The sequence below is a fragment of the Balaenoptera ricei genome, chromosome 19 (assembly GCF_028023285.1).
Source record: "Balaenoptera ricei isolate mBalRic1 chromosome 19, mBalRic1.hap2, whole genome shotgun sequence".
Lineage (NCBI taxonomy): Eukaryota > Metazoa > Chordata > Mammalia > Artiodactyla > Balaenopteridae > Balaenoptera > Balaenoptera ricei.
Window position 1 is genome coordinate 21,646,613 of NC_082657.1, and position 12,512 is coordinate 21,659,124.

A 12,512-nucleotide genomic window follows, 5' to 3' on the forward strand; every position below is an offset into this window, starting at 1 on the left:
GCTGTGTCCTCCACAGAGCTGGCCCTGGGGGATGTAAAGGGCCTGGGGCCCACTCGCTCTTTGGGGAACAGTGGGTCACTGGACTGATGTCTCCTGACCCCGTGGCCTCCTCCATCCTGTCCTGAGGTGTTAACCATTCTGCTGCTACACGGGCCTCTCTGGGTCAGAGTTCTCCCGGGCATGAAGGTTTACACACAAGGCAAATTTAGCTGTGTCTCACAGGTACCCTACATGTCAAAGGCCCCAGCTCTGCTGGGGTCCTGCTCCCTGGGGAGTGGAGATGGGAGAGACTGGACTGCAGAGTACCACACCGCTCTCCATGACAAGCCCTGTGTCACAGCCATGGGGACACGGCCAGCCCTGTGCGCCTCCATATGCAGAGATTAGTGCAGCTTCATTGGGAACGCTCACTCAGAGCCAGGGCCCAGCCTGGCCTGCGCCCTCCTCACCCCCTCCTCTGCCTGGGAGGACGGCATGGTCCTTGGAGCACAGGACCCAGTGCTAAGTGGGCCTGGGGACAACAGGGCGTCCCAGAAACAGACATGCGTAGCAGCAGCTTCCTGGCAGGTGAGCGTCCTCACCGAGTCTCCCTGGGGAGGGGGAGAGAAGTCTACAAATTAAACAGCCACTCACATGGAAACTTGAGTCTGTGCCAAATGAAAAACAGATTTCACATGGCAATTGGTTCCAACAACTTTTCTGGAAAGCAACTGTACATTTACACAACACTGGCCGCCTTTTACATTGCAGAGGGGTGGGTGAGAGCAGTGGGGTTTAGGAAATTATAGCACCTATGCTGTTACCAGTGTGGCACTTTCAGATACCCAGAAGAACAGAAGCCATATTACACGGAAGACCAGAGATTCCCTCAGTGGGAACCCAGGTAATAAAGGGACCACGTCATGCACTTTGGAGTATCTTCTCATCCTTGCGGCCACCCGTGGCTCTGGAGCTAGACTATGGGGTTCAAATCCCAGCTCTACCTGTCTCAGGCTGTGAGGCCTTGGGCAAACGAGTGCTCTGAGTACGAGTGACCTTGTGGTCACACCCGAGGGCTGTCACTGGGTCAGGCTGCCCTGTCTGAGGTGGTGCTGGGACTTGAGCTCCCAATCACAGGCAGTGATGGCTAGACTGGGGAGAGCACCCAAGGAGACTCAGACCCTCCTGGTAAGTGAGGGACACCATGCACAGATGGAAGCGGGGTCGAGCCGCCGGGCACGTCCGTGGGAGACCCTGGGCACGCTCGGCCTTCGGGAGGTGCAGAGGCACCGCTAGGTCTTCTTGCTCTCCTCCAATAATGTGAAGTCAGTGTTTACGCTCTCCCCTCCACTGTGGTGTTTCTCGTCCAGTGTGGAGTCTGAGCGCAAAATGCTGACACAGTGAAGCCTCTGGCATTGCTGCTTCTCTTGGTGCGGAAGAAAAAGCACATGAATTTGCTGCCAGTTTGTCGCCAGGAATGCTTCTGCCCTCACCCTGTTGGTCAGCAAACACTTGCTTCTCAAAAGAAAGGGGCGATAGGGCCATCTGAGCCATGTAGCTTTCCTGGTAGCAGACCCTGGAAGTCTGGTCCCCACCCCGTCCTCATTCGGCCAGTCTGTACTCAGGCCCTGCACAGAAGGGCCCGTCTACTGGCCCACAGGCACACTGCCCAGAGGGCTAGGGTCAGACTGCAGAGCCTGCAGAGCCACGGCTTCCAGCAGCAAAAATGGGACTAAGACGTCAACCAAGGTGCCACTGCTGGGGACTCAGGCTTTCCTAGTAGGTTAGGCCTTGGGAAGAGCTCCAGTCTTATTTTCCCTTCAGCCCACCTTCCTTTGGAGTCTAACAGACTCAGGAATTGAGAACACTCTTGTGTGCTTAAGCTCCTTATACTGGAACAAGCTTCAGTAAGCACACCTAGGCCCGGCATTCTGCCGTTGTGGTCCACCTCAGTTCGAACTCCTGAATGGGCCCTAAGTCACTGAGCAACTTCACCACTCATTCCTCTTCAACTTTCTTGAAGCAGCAAAGTAAACCTCAGGTCAAAGAGTTTGACAGCAGGCATGATTTAAAGTGATGTATCAAAGAAGCAGGGCACCACTGAACTAGTGAGACACGGTGCCTGATGACAGAGCAAAAGTAAAGGCACGAGCCAGGCACAGCTCGGGCTTCCCCTTCCCTTCCATCCTGGCGGTGCTGCAGGAATCACTCCTGTAGCCTGTTCATGCCCACATGCATATTTTATTATCACATAAACAACTCATTCATCATAGAACATTCTGAAAACACTGAAAAGTATGAAAAAGAAAAACCAAATAAACTCACTATTCAAGTCAACCTGTGTTAATTCTGGTGTTTTCTGCCAATCTTTTCTGTCCATGGGAGTAATACAAAAACAAGAGCATCTATAAAGACACATCCCTGTGGTCTCTGACTTCTGTGCTCAGTGCAGTGTGCTTCTTCCCAGATGATTAAACGTCCTTAACTCTGATTTAGACCGGCTGGAGGTGGTCTCTAACCAGAACTGGCCCGACCATCTCTTCCCTGAAAGGTGGGTAATTCAGGTTGTTTCCAGTTTTTCGCTGTCATAAACGATTCCCTTAGGCAGGAAGAGCTCACAGGTCAATTGTTCCCTTTGCTTTGAACTTCTTCGCAGAACGCTCGCTTGACCGCAGCTGGAATTTGCTCCCATAAATGTAGGAAATAAAGCCATCGATCTCCACAGTGAACACACAGTTTAGCTTGGGGATAACTAAAAAAAAGCAGGAGAAAAAGGATGAGGGAAAAAATCCTGGCAGTAAGTTCACTTTTGTGGAGACTATTATTCCCAAGATGTTTGTATTAGAAAATACAACAAGTTAATAGGAAAAGATAATAAGAAATGGAGGAACCCACAAAGGTAACAGCACCAGGATTAAAGGGGATTATTCTGCCAAAAGGTCAATTTATTCACATTTCAAATATAACTCAACACCTAGTTTTCCGGGTCAAAGGCTATGAACCAAACTCTCAAAACCAGAAACCCCCAGAAAAACTGCCAGAAACAGGTCTTGCCACATAACTTTCAGATGGACTCATGGCTTTATGCTTACTGGGGAAACCTGTACACCACTTTCTGAGGTTTAAAATGAGAGCAGAAGAATATAGAGGGGAATGGAACAAAGCAACAAGAAAACCAAGCTTCAAAAAATTAAAGGAACAAAAACCTCCCGCTGTGGTTTTGAAATCTCTGGATTCATGGGCAAGGAGGGGGTGTGGAAATCCTGACAGACTGGCCGCTAGTCTCTGCCAGAGCAGTGAGCTCTAGCACACCAGGCGGATGAGCTTGCACTTGCTTCCCTGGAACCCAGAGAATCACCACCAAGGGCGCTGGCTCTGGGAACTCCAGGGGCAGGCGCTACCTTAGCTTCGTCCCTGCTATCTGTCTAGCTGCAATCCTCTGGGAGGCAGCAGCCTTTGGGCAGGTGGAGGGTCCCAGTCCTGGAAACAGACCCAGGTGTCTGGAGGCACAGCCAAGCAGCCCTTCCTTCCCTTGATCACATCCGGCCAAGGCTGCTGGCTGGGCTCATGAGGACCTCAGGGAGAGCCCTGGGTGCTGGGATGGTCTCTGCAGGCTTGGAATGTAAGGTCAGCAGGTACCTGCAATCTGTGCTGACTTGAAAGGCCAAACTGAGCTTTAGAGCCATGAGGAAAGGGCCGACAAATCGGCTGGGGAGGCCACAGCCCACGGCGATCCAGTTACGTACCTTTCAGGCGATCTTCTTTAGTGATAATTTTGAACATGTGCTTTGTTTCCTGTAGAAGGATTCCTGTAATGCCCACATAGGAGGGGCATTTGGATTTTGTAACTGCAAAGGAAAAGGGTGGTTCAGGGCTCAGGCCTCTGTGGTGTTAGGGGAGCCACAGGCAGCCAGGCCTGCGGGGGCTGTGGGTTCTGGTCCCAACCTTGAGCCAGCAGAGGAAGAAAGACCACCCACAGGGGCAGGGTGAGGTGGAGGCTCCTTGGCTGGGCAGCGACCAAGTGGGATGAGAACCTAGGCTTCCCAATCCCTTGGCGGTGGCTTTACAGCCTCTGTGCTCTGATATGGTGTCCTCTGGAAGGCCTGCTGCCACAGGGGTCCTGGGCAGGATTCTGGAGCCAAGAGGTCACACGTGTATCTAGCACCACCAAGGCCCACAGTCGGGTTGCTCTGGCAGGGCCAAGCCTCACTTACAGGACCTGAATGAACGCCTGTTCATCATGGTCTTCCCAGAACCTCCTGAATTCTGGACAGAATGGGAGCCCACTATAGGCGACCCAGCAGTGAGCTGCCACCACAGGCAGCAGGCCTCTCACCTCCCCCAACCCATCCCCCAGTGTAGTCAATACACATTCACTGAACGCCTCCTATGTGTCTGGCACTGTCCTAGGTAGGTGCTGGGCACAGTAGTAAGTCCTGCTCTCACGAAGCTGCTGTTCTAATAGGGGGAGGGGTAATGTGTACCAAACCAGACAACTGTATTTTCTGATAGTGATGAGTGCTATGAAAAAAACAAGGGCAGGGTAATGGGGTGTGGGGTCATCTTTAGCTATGGTAGACCCCTGGGAAGTGACATCTGAGTAGGGACCTGAATAATGAGAAAGAATCAGTCCCTGAGCACACAGAACTCTCTGGGTAGAGGGAAGAAGCAAATGCTAAGACCCTGTGGCAGGGGCAGGCCTGGTGAGAAGCAGAAAGCAGGCCAGTATGGTTAGACCTGTGCCCAAGGAGTTTGGACAGGCTGTTTAGACCACAGTAAGGAGGCAGAAGGGACACAACTTGATTTCTGTTGTAGAATCTTCACTCTGGCTGCCTGGTCAGGGGAGGAGCAGTGTGTCAGCAGGGAGAGGGTTAGGCAGCTTTGCAGTAATCCAGGGGAGACGGTGGTGGCTTAGATTTGGGTGTTAGGACGTGCTAATGGATTGGAGGTAGGCAATTAGGAAAGAAGAAATGTGGATACCTCCTAGGTTTTTGGCTTGAACAACCAGGGTAAATAGTGGCACTGTATTAGTGGCACTCAGTAGTACTCAGTGGTATTACTATAGGTGATTCTCAGGGGCAACTTAGATGATGAAGGCCAGGGGAGGGGCTGATCTGAGGAGAGGCCCAGAGTTCTGTTTTGGATAAGTATAGTTTACAATGTCTACTGCACGTCTGGGTGGCTATGTCCAGTAGACAGTTGAATTCAAGGAGTTCAAGGGTAAGGTCTGTGCTGGAGATGACAACTTGGGAACTGTTGGTCCATAGCCGACATTTAAAACCATGGGGCTGTTCAAGATACCAGGTTGTGGGTGAGTGCCAGCAGCTGCTGTGTCCTTTGGGATACCAGCAGAGGTCTTCTGTGTGGAGAAGGTACACAGAGGCCATTTAGAGTATCCAACAAGTGGCCAGAATTGGCTAAGACAGCCATAGTCATCATCCATCCTAAGTGCTGGCGATGTAGGGATATCCACATAGCAAGGAATTGTCACTGAATGATGGCTTGGGCATCCAGATGATGTGCTCTTAGGCAAATTACCTGAAACAATAGCGCCGTGAAGATCTGCCTTTAAAAGCTTGGCCTGAATCATCTGTGGCTGCCTACGAGGTAAACAAAAGCCCATAATGTATACCATGATAATGAATTCTGAAAGAAGTAAACAGGTCTACAAACTTCTGCAGCCAGGCAGTGCTGATAGCAGGCTCCGAAAGCTGCATTTACAGTGATCCTAAGACTTGGGCTCTGCCTCAAAGGGCAAGGCTTCAGAATTGTAACTCACATGTCTGGTTTGAGACCATTGCACAGATCCCGGATGTACTGTTTCCAGAGTTCATGTAGAGGGAGAAAAAGACTGTATCTGTGGCAAAGTCAGATAGAGGTAAAACGTTAGGCAATGTGAGCTTGGGATTATAACATCCAAAGAGCACAGAGCTTGGCTTGATGCCAAGGACCATGACCTGGATCACTGGGGCCTGGGTGCAAATTCTAGTTCTACTCCCGATAACTGCACTAAAATCCAGTACTTTCACCTCTCAAACCTTAGTTTCCTCACTGGTAGAACCCTCTCAAAGCTAAGTTTTTGCTAATGAGAAGAGGAAGGCGTTGCCTTCCTTTGCCCCTTCATCCTTCCTGCTGGTTAGATGCAGGCATGACAGCTGGAGCTCAAGCAGACATCTTCGACCACGAAGTAACACCTACAAATGGTGGAGCAGCAAGGACGCACCCAGGGCTACACTCCTGGTTGTCTGATGGCTGTGGAACTGCCTACCACACCAGCCCAGGATGGTGTTCATCTAGACTTCTTTTCACAAGAGAAATAAACTTCCATCTTATTTAAGCCACTGCTATTTTGAGGTTTTCTGTTACAGGAAGCTGAACCCAGTAAGCTGAACCCAGTAAGCCCTCAGTAAGCAGGAGTTGCTGGTTGTCATAAATCCCCGTGCAAGGTGACAGGGTCTGTCTGGAGCATGAGTGAGAAGTGGCGGGGTGAAGGAGAGGGAGCAGGTGAGACGACCCCAAACGGGCCTTCCTGGCGCTTCACGGGGAGTCCATTTAACAAAGCTACTGGTTAGAGAAATGAGAACCTCAGGCTCAAACCCAAAGTGGACTCTCTTGGTGGGGACATGGGCGAGGCACACCAGGGGCAGGCAGCAGTCCCTTCCTCCTCCCAAAGCCCAGCTGACTTTGTGAGAGGGGCCATGAACAAAGTGACAGACTCTGTCTTGTGGGATGTGGGAGGCTATCTGGTTACAGATCTTGGAGCAAAAGCATAGGAACAGTCCTAAGACATGCAAATGCAGAACCGCGGCCAAGGAGGGATGGAGTGTCAGCTGGAGGGAGAAACATGTTCTCCCACAGAGAGTGACGTGTCTCCTTCAGAAACTTCTGAAACATGTGGGCAGCACGTTCTTTGGCAATAAGACCCCAATGGGTGATTCTGTCTAGTGCTATTAGAAGCTACAAAGAGATATATGTTAAGAAATATCAGTTCCTCTTTTTCTAAGAAAACTGAAAGACAAATAGTCTGTTGCCCATGGCTTATGGCACTGGTCTTATTAGTTAAGGACAGGACAGAAGCCAAGCAGAAAAGCCAAACCCAAACAGTCCGAATTGGTAAGGGAAGCCTGCCCCCTTGTGGCAGAAGTGGGAGAGGCTCTCTTAGCTTAAGCAGAGCGGGGGCTACCTAGCTTCCCAAGTCCATACTCAACACAAGGAAGATTAAGTCTCTGGGGTGGAAAGGCAGGAAAGGCTTGCCATACCTCTGTTGCTCTGGATTAATGTCAAAGAGCCGCAGCTCCCTCCTCTGCTTGGCAGAGAGGCCTTTAGATTTCTTTTTCTTTTCCTTCTGCTTCCGGTGAGTGAAGTACTCCAGAACAACGGCCTTGTGTTGCAGGTGGTCCTCCTGGGCTTGTTGGCTCATGCGGGGCATACTCCGCTTCAGGAAGGCCCTCACAAAGGCCTCGGCCCGCTGGGTTCCTGGGTGCTGCATGAGAACAAGATGATGTGGTGCTCACAGCTCTGGTTGGGGCTACCCAGACCCCCAGGCCCTCCCCAACACTGCTGCAACAGCAGATGGGCCGCCTTCACTGACCCACCTATCTACCCACTGAGGCTCACACAGCCTCTCATCTGCTGCGTGTTCGCTACCCCCAGCTGGCCAGATGTGAAAGTCACATTCAAATGCCAATTCCTAACTGCCACACAAAACAGCCACGTCAAACTCCAATCTCCTACCCTGCTCTCTGAGGTTATTCTGAGAATAAAAACAAAACAAAACAAAAAACAACAACGAAAAAATTAAACCAAAACAAACAAAAAAAAACATTACCTTTGGAATAAAAGACTTCTCTCATCCTTGAGAAATGTATGACAACGGTATTTAAACTGTCATGATCAGATGAAGGCAAGCTCAGAGTAGAGCCAGGCTATGGCCTTGAAGGAAATGACCCCAACACTAGGAAAAATGGCATAACCAAGCACTCCAGGGTGGGCCCAGCCGCAGCAGGTAGGGATTTTGACATTGCGGCCATATCGTAATACTCTTTACTTGAGCTTCCAGCCTGTGGATGCAGCATGGCTATTTTCCTGGTCTGCTCTGGCATCACTTGAGGAAATAAACTGTCAGCATACCTTAGCCCCATGTGTTCACTCTTTTCCACATACAGCAGAGCATCACATGACTGTGACTGAGCACCTGCACTTACAGAGGACTTCTGGGCAAAGTAACTATCATAAATTGTGTGTAATTCTTGAAAGAACAAGCATCACTGTTTCTCAAGTTGGAGTTCCACCAGTCTATTCCTCATTCGGATGCTTTGCCCTCATGTTTGCCACAGCCCTGGGGAGCACAGTCTACTGAGGTCCTCCCTCTTGACGGCGCCATTTCCTGGACCTTTGTTGCACTAACTGGGCTGCAAACACCTTGCGGCTAATGTGTCAATAGTAATCAAGCTCTCATTTCACGGGCAGAAGCAGGCACGTGGATGGGTGGGAGGTGGGGATAAGGATGTGATACACACGCTCTTCATGGTATCCCATGGTAAGGAGGGCAGTCAGCTTCAGCTTTGTACTTTTAGAAAGTAAAAATTCATTATTATCAGTATTATTACTATAAGAGGACATTTGATTCTTTAAATACCTAAGTGGCCCATCTTTCATGGAGAAGGCAAATTAAGGTGTATCAGTCTTTCAAAATCTTGATTTCAAAAGCAACTCCCTCATTATGAGTCACCAGTGAAGCTTCTGCCAAACTGACAAAGAATGTTTGTAGCACTCAGACATGATCCATCAATTACACTTATGAAATGTGATCTGACTGCCCTCTTCAGGAGTGAAAGGGGCACAGGAAGAAGGTCAAATGACAGTGCTTGCCACGGCAGGTGTCAGGTGAGCATAGCCTAGTGTCCCCTACACAGTGGGAGATGACACAGATCAAGAAATCCCAGTTAACCAAACTTGACTCTGGTATAATGGGAAAGGAGGCCAGCAGAACAACAAACCTTGATTAAGCCTAACATGTCTGCTGGAAATGTGAGGAGTGAAATGTGGGAAAGGACATCTAAAACAGCAATAACGGTTAAGAAGCCACTGAGCCATCTTTGTCGTCACCTCTGTTGCTCCCAGACCTCCTGCCAAGCACTGTACCTGAATGTCGAACTCTTTTGCCTCTTTCTGAGAAAAGGCATGGTAGATCACACCTGGGGGATTTAAAAAAGACAAACACGAAATGATCAACTCTGTTGGCTATGGCTATAAGACCTAAGACTTTTATAACTATGAAAATAACTATGCTTATTCAGAGACAGAAGATGGGGGTAATACAATGAGCACAGCTTCAAAGCTTTCTTGGATGCCTCTTGCCCTACCCTCCAGCCACATCTGTGCTAGAAGTTCCAATGGTGTGCTTTAAAATAGTGCTTCTCAAACATGAATGTGTGTCAGAATCTCTGGGAACTTATTAAAATGTAGATTCTTGGGCCCCACTCTCAGATCCTGCATTTCTAACAAGTTCTCAGATGCTACTGAAGCTCAGCAGATGATACTTAGAGCTGCCCTGGTTTAAAATACCACAGGTTAGGAGCCTAAGCAGTTGCTCTAGAAGTCTAATGATGTAACTCATTTAAAAGTTATGTGACAGGGCTTTCCAGGATGAAGATAGTTGGAACTATTACATTTTGTTTACTGTTAGATGTTTAAAAAAGACTCTTCACATTTTAATATCTACGAAACTGAGATGTATTATACAATTGATGGTGTCCTAAACTGATAAAATACAGTAGATCTTTCTTCAAGCTCAAAATACACATTGCTCAATGTGGTTTTAACCTTTAAAAACTCACACTCCTGTTTCTTAATTTGTCTGAAGGAGAAAACCATGGCACTGGGGACAGAATATGGGTGTGAATGTAATAAGAATGAGACAAAGGCCTGGTTTAAGGGCCAAAAGACTAGAAAATTTGGTTCACGGTCTATAAATTCCATCCCAGCTCTACTGTGCTTCCCTGAGTACATTTGAACCAGCAAACCAAAGTGGTTACAAGTTTTATATAGAGTCTGGTTCTCTCTCAGATGGAAGATAGGGATTAAAACCTGTCTGTAGAGAGCAACTTGCAGGGCTTGGACCCCAGGAATGACTCTGTACCTGTCACAGGTGCCTTGCATTAGACCCAGAAGTCTTTTATTTCCTATAACAATAGACACCTTAACAGTTATTGAGCCCTCATTGCTTGCCATGCCCCTGATTAAAAGCTACATATATTTTATCTCATTATACTTTCTGAACAATCCTTTAAAGGAGTTATTATTCCTAGTATGTACTGAGAAAATTAAAGTTAAAATATGCTGAGACACTTAACTTGATCACATAGGTAGGGAGTGGCAGAGGTGGAACTCAAAATCCAGTTTTAACGGTGTCATGCCCCTGCCTCTAAATGCCCTGGGTGCTTGCTCCCCTCCTTGGCACACCTCTGCTCAACTCTCAAAGCTTTGGGCTAGTGGCATCAATCCCCAGCACGCTCCCTGCGCTTTACACCAGACGAGGGTGATTCACAGAATAGCAGGCTGGGCAGGCATCATTATAAGTCCCTTACAAAAGGGGAAACCGGGTTGCAGGGAGGAACAGGGCCTTGACCACGCCAAGAGGGAGATAGTGGCCAAGTCGTACCAAGGCCTTGGGCCGACCTCTAGCACCACTCACTACTACTGAGCAGCCCCCGGAGAGAACCTGCCTCCAGCTCTGACATAGTTCAGAGACTAGGCAGGCCAACCGGGACTCCGGGCCACAGTTACACTTAGGTAAGGCGGGACAATTTCCACAGCAGATCCGTTCGGACTCCGCAGCGACGCTTTTCACCCACCAGTATCTACACCTAGTCTCCGACTCTTTTTTTTTTTTTTTTTTTAATTAATTTATTTATTTATTTATGGCTGTGTTGGGTCTTCGTTTCTGTGCGAGGGCTTTCTCTAGTTGTGACAAGCGGGGGCCACTCTTCATCGCGGTGCGCGGGCCTCTCACTATCGTGGCCTCTGTTGTTGCGGAGCACAGGCTCCAGACGCGCAGGCTCAGTAATTGTGGCTCACGGGCCCAGCTACTCTGCGGCATGTGGGATCTTCCCAGACCACGGCTCGAACCCGTGTCCCCTGCATTAGCAGGCAGATTCTCAACCACTGCGCCACCAGGGAAGCCCTAGTCTCCGACTCTTTAACATCCCACCCCTCTCCAATTTCGTGACCCTCAATACGGCTTACTGTTCATTCTCGGACCGCTTCCGGTGCGCTCTGTTGACGTCTTCTCCAGGCGTCGCTCACTCTCTACCTCTCTCTACTTTCTTCAGCAGCCCTCGACCACCACAGCCTCTCTCGTCAAAGTTTGCGGTGGAGAGATTCCTTGTGCCCGAAGTCGCGCGGTAAGCTAAGCTGACAGACTGACACGCTCCTACCGGAATCAGGAACCACAAGCTCCAAGCTCGAGGAGGGCGCTGTCCGTGACGTCACCGACGCGCGCCGACTTAGGGTGGTGCATGCGCCTCGCAGCGGACTCCGCAGCGCGGAGGACTGCTGCGGGTTCTGAAACTGACTCTCCGTGGTGGGGCTCTCTCAGTGTGTGTTTTGTAAGCGAGGGAAGGCCAGAAGCAGTAGGGTTGGAGTTGGGGAGTGTGGAATGCTTGTGAAGGCCTGGAATAGAGAGAGGCGAGTCGACTTGGAGAGGACAGAGGGAGGTTGGGGACCAGGGGAGGGTGGACATGGGATGGGGAGGGTGGTGGGAATGAGGTCTGTGCGATCCCTAATCGTGCTCTCCACACGTCAGCCGAGGCACTGAAGTTGGGATAGGAGGCTTACGTTCTTGTTTTGTCTCTGCTGCTAGCTAGCTGTGTCATCTCGCTTAAGGCACTTCCCATCTCTGGGCCTCACTTTTCCCGTGTACTGTGTGAGTGGGGTTGGACTTGATAGTCTCTGAAAGTTTTCTTGAGACCCGGCATATTAGTTTCTGTCAGTAAGATAAAAGGCAAGGAATTGATTCTCGTTGCCCTGGGGACGGGTTCAAGAAGTGTGCCTGCAAGGCCTGGTGGAGACCTCTTAGATGAGACCCGATGCTGCACAGAACTGTGCAGCCTTAACTTTTACTGAGTGCTGGGCATAGGCAGGGTGCTGCTCGGGAAAGAAAAGCAATATGGTTTGTATTCTAAGCTAGTGGTTCTCACCTTTCAGTATGGTATAAACTCCTTTTAAAGAAAAAGAAATTTCTCAGGGAACCCTGGGAGTATGTCCACGCATCCTAGTTTGAGAAACATTGACTTAAGTTTCTTAAGTGGTGGTGACCTTGTGCCATTTTGATCTTAAACATAAGACTGCAGGCCCTGAAATTGAGTGACTTGTCTAGCATTTACCTTATATGTATATGACCATCACAATTGAAACACAACATTTAAACCAAAACGTATTGCACTTGCAGATGCCTGAGAATACTTAGGAGTCTATGGAACTAAGTTTGAGAAACTGCTCTTGGGGATCCATACTATGTGAACTACCATATC

The 12,512-nt window shown here is 49.4% G+C and overlaps 1 protein-coding gene across 2 annotated transcripts; it reads right to left on the minus strand.

Moving 5' to 3' along the window:
• Positions 1 to 2,200: 2,200 nt before the first annotated feature.
• POP4 (POP4 homolog, ribonuclease P/MRP subunit) lies at positions 2,201 to 11,452 on the minus strand. Of its 2 annotated transcripts, XM_059905035.1 has the most exons (7): positions 11,227 to 11,452; positions 9,124 to 9,176; positions 7,239 to 7,462; positions 5,759 to 5,836; positions 5,518 to 5,579; positions 3,726 to 3,827; positions 2,201 to 2,731 (listed from the first exon to the last, which is right to left on the minus strand). In XM_059905035.1, exons 1-7 carry the CDS (start codon positions 11,231 to 11,233, stop codon positions 2,595 to 2,597), a joined length of 663 nt encoding a protein of 220 aa, XP_059761018.1. In that variant the 5' UTR covers positions 11,234 to 11,452; the 3' UTR covers positions 2,201 to 2,594. The 2 variants fall into 2 exon arrangements, with proteins under 2 accessions (XP_059761018.1, XP_059761019.1); XM_059905036.1 differs by lacking the exon at positions 5,759 to 5,836.
• Positions 11,453 to 12,512: the final 1,060 nt, after the last annotated feature.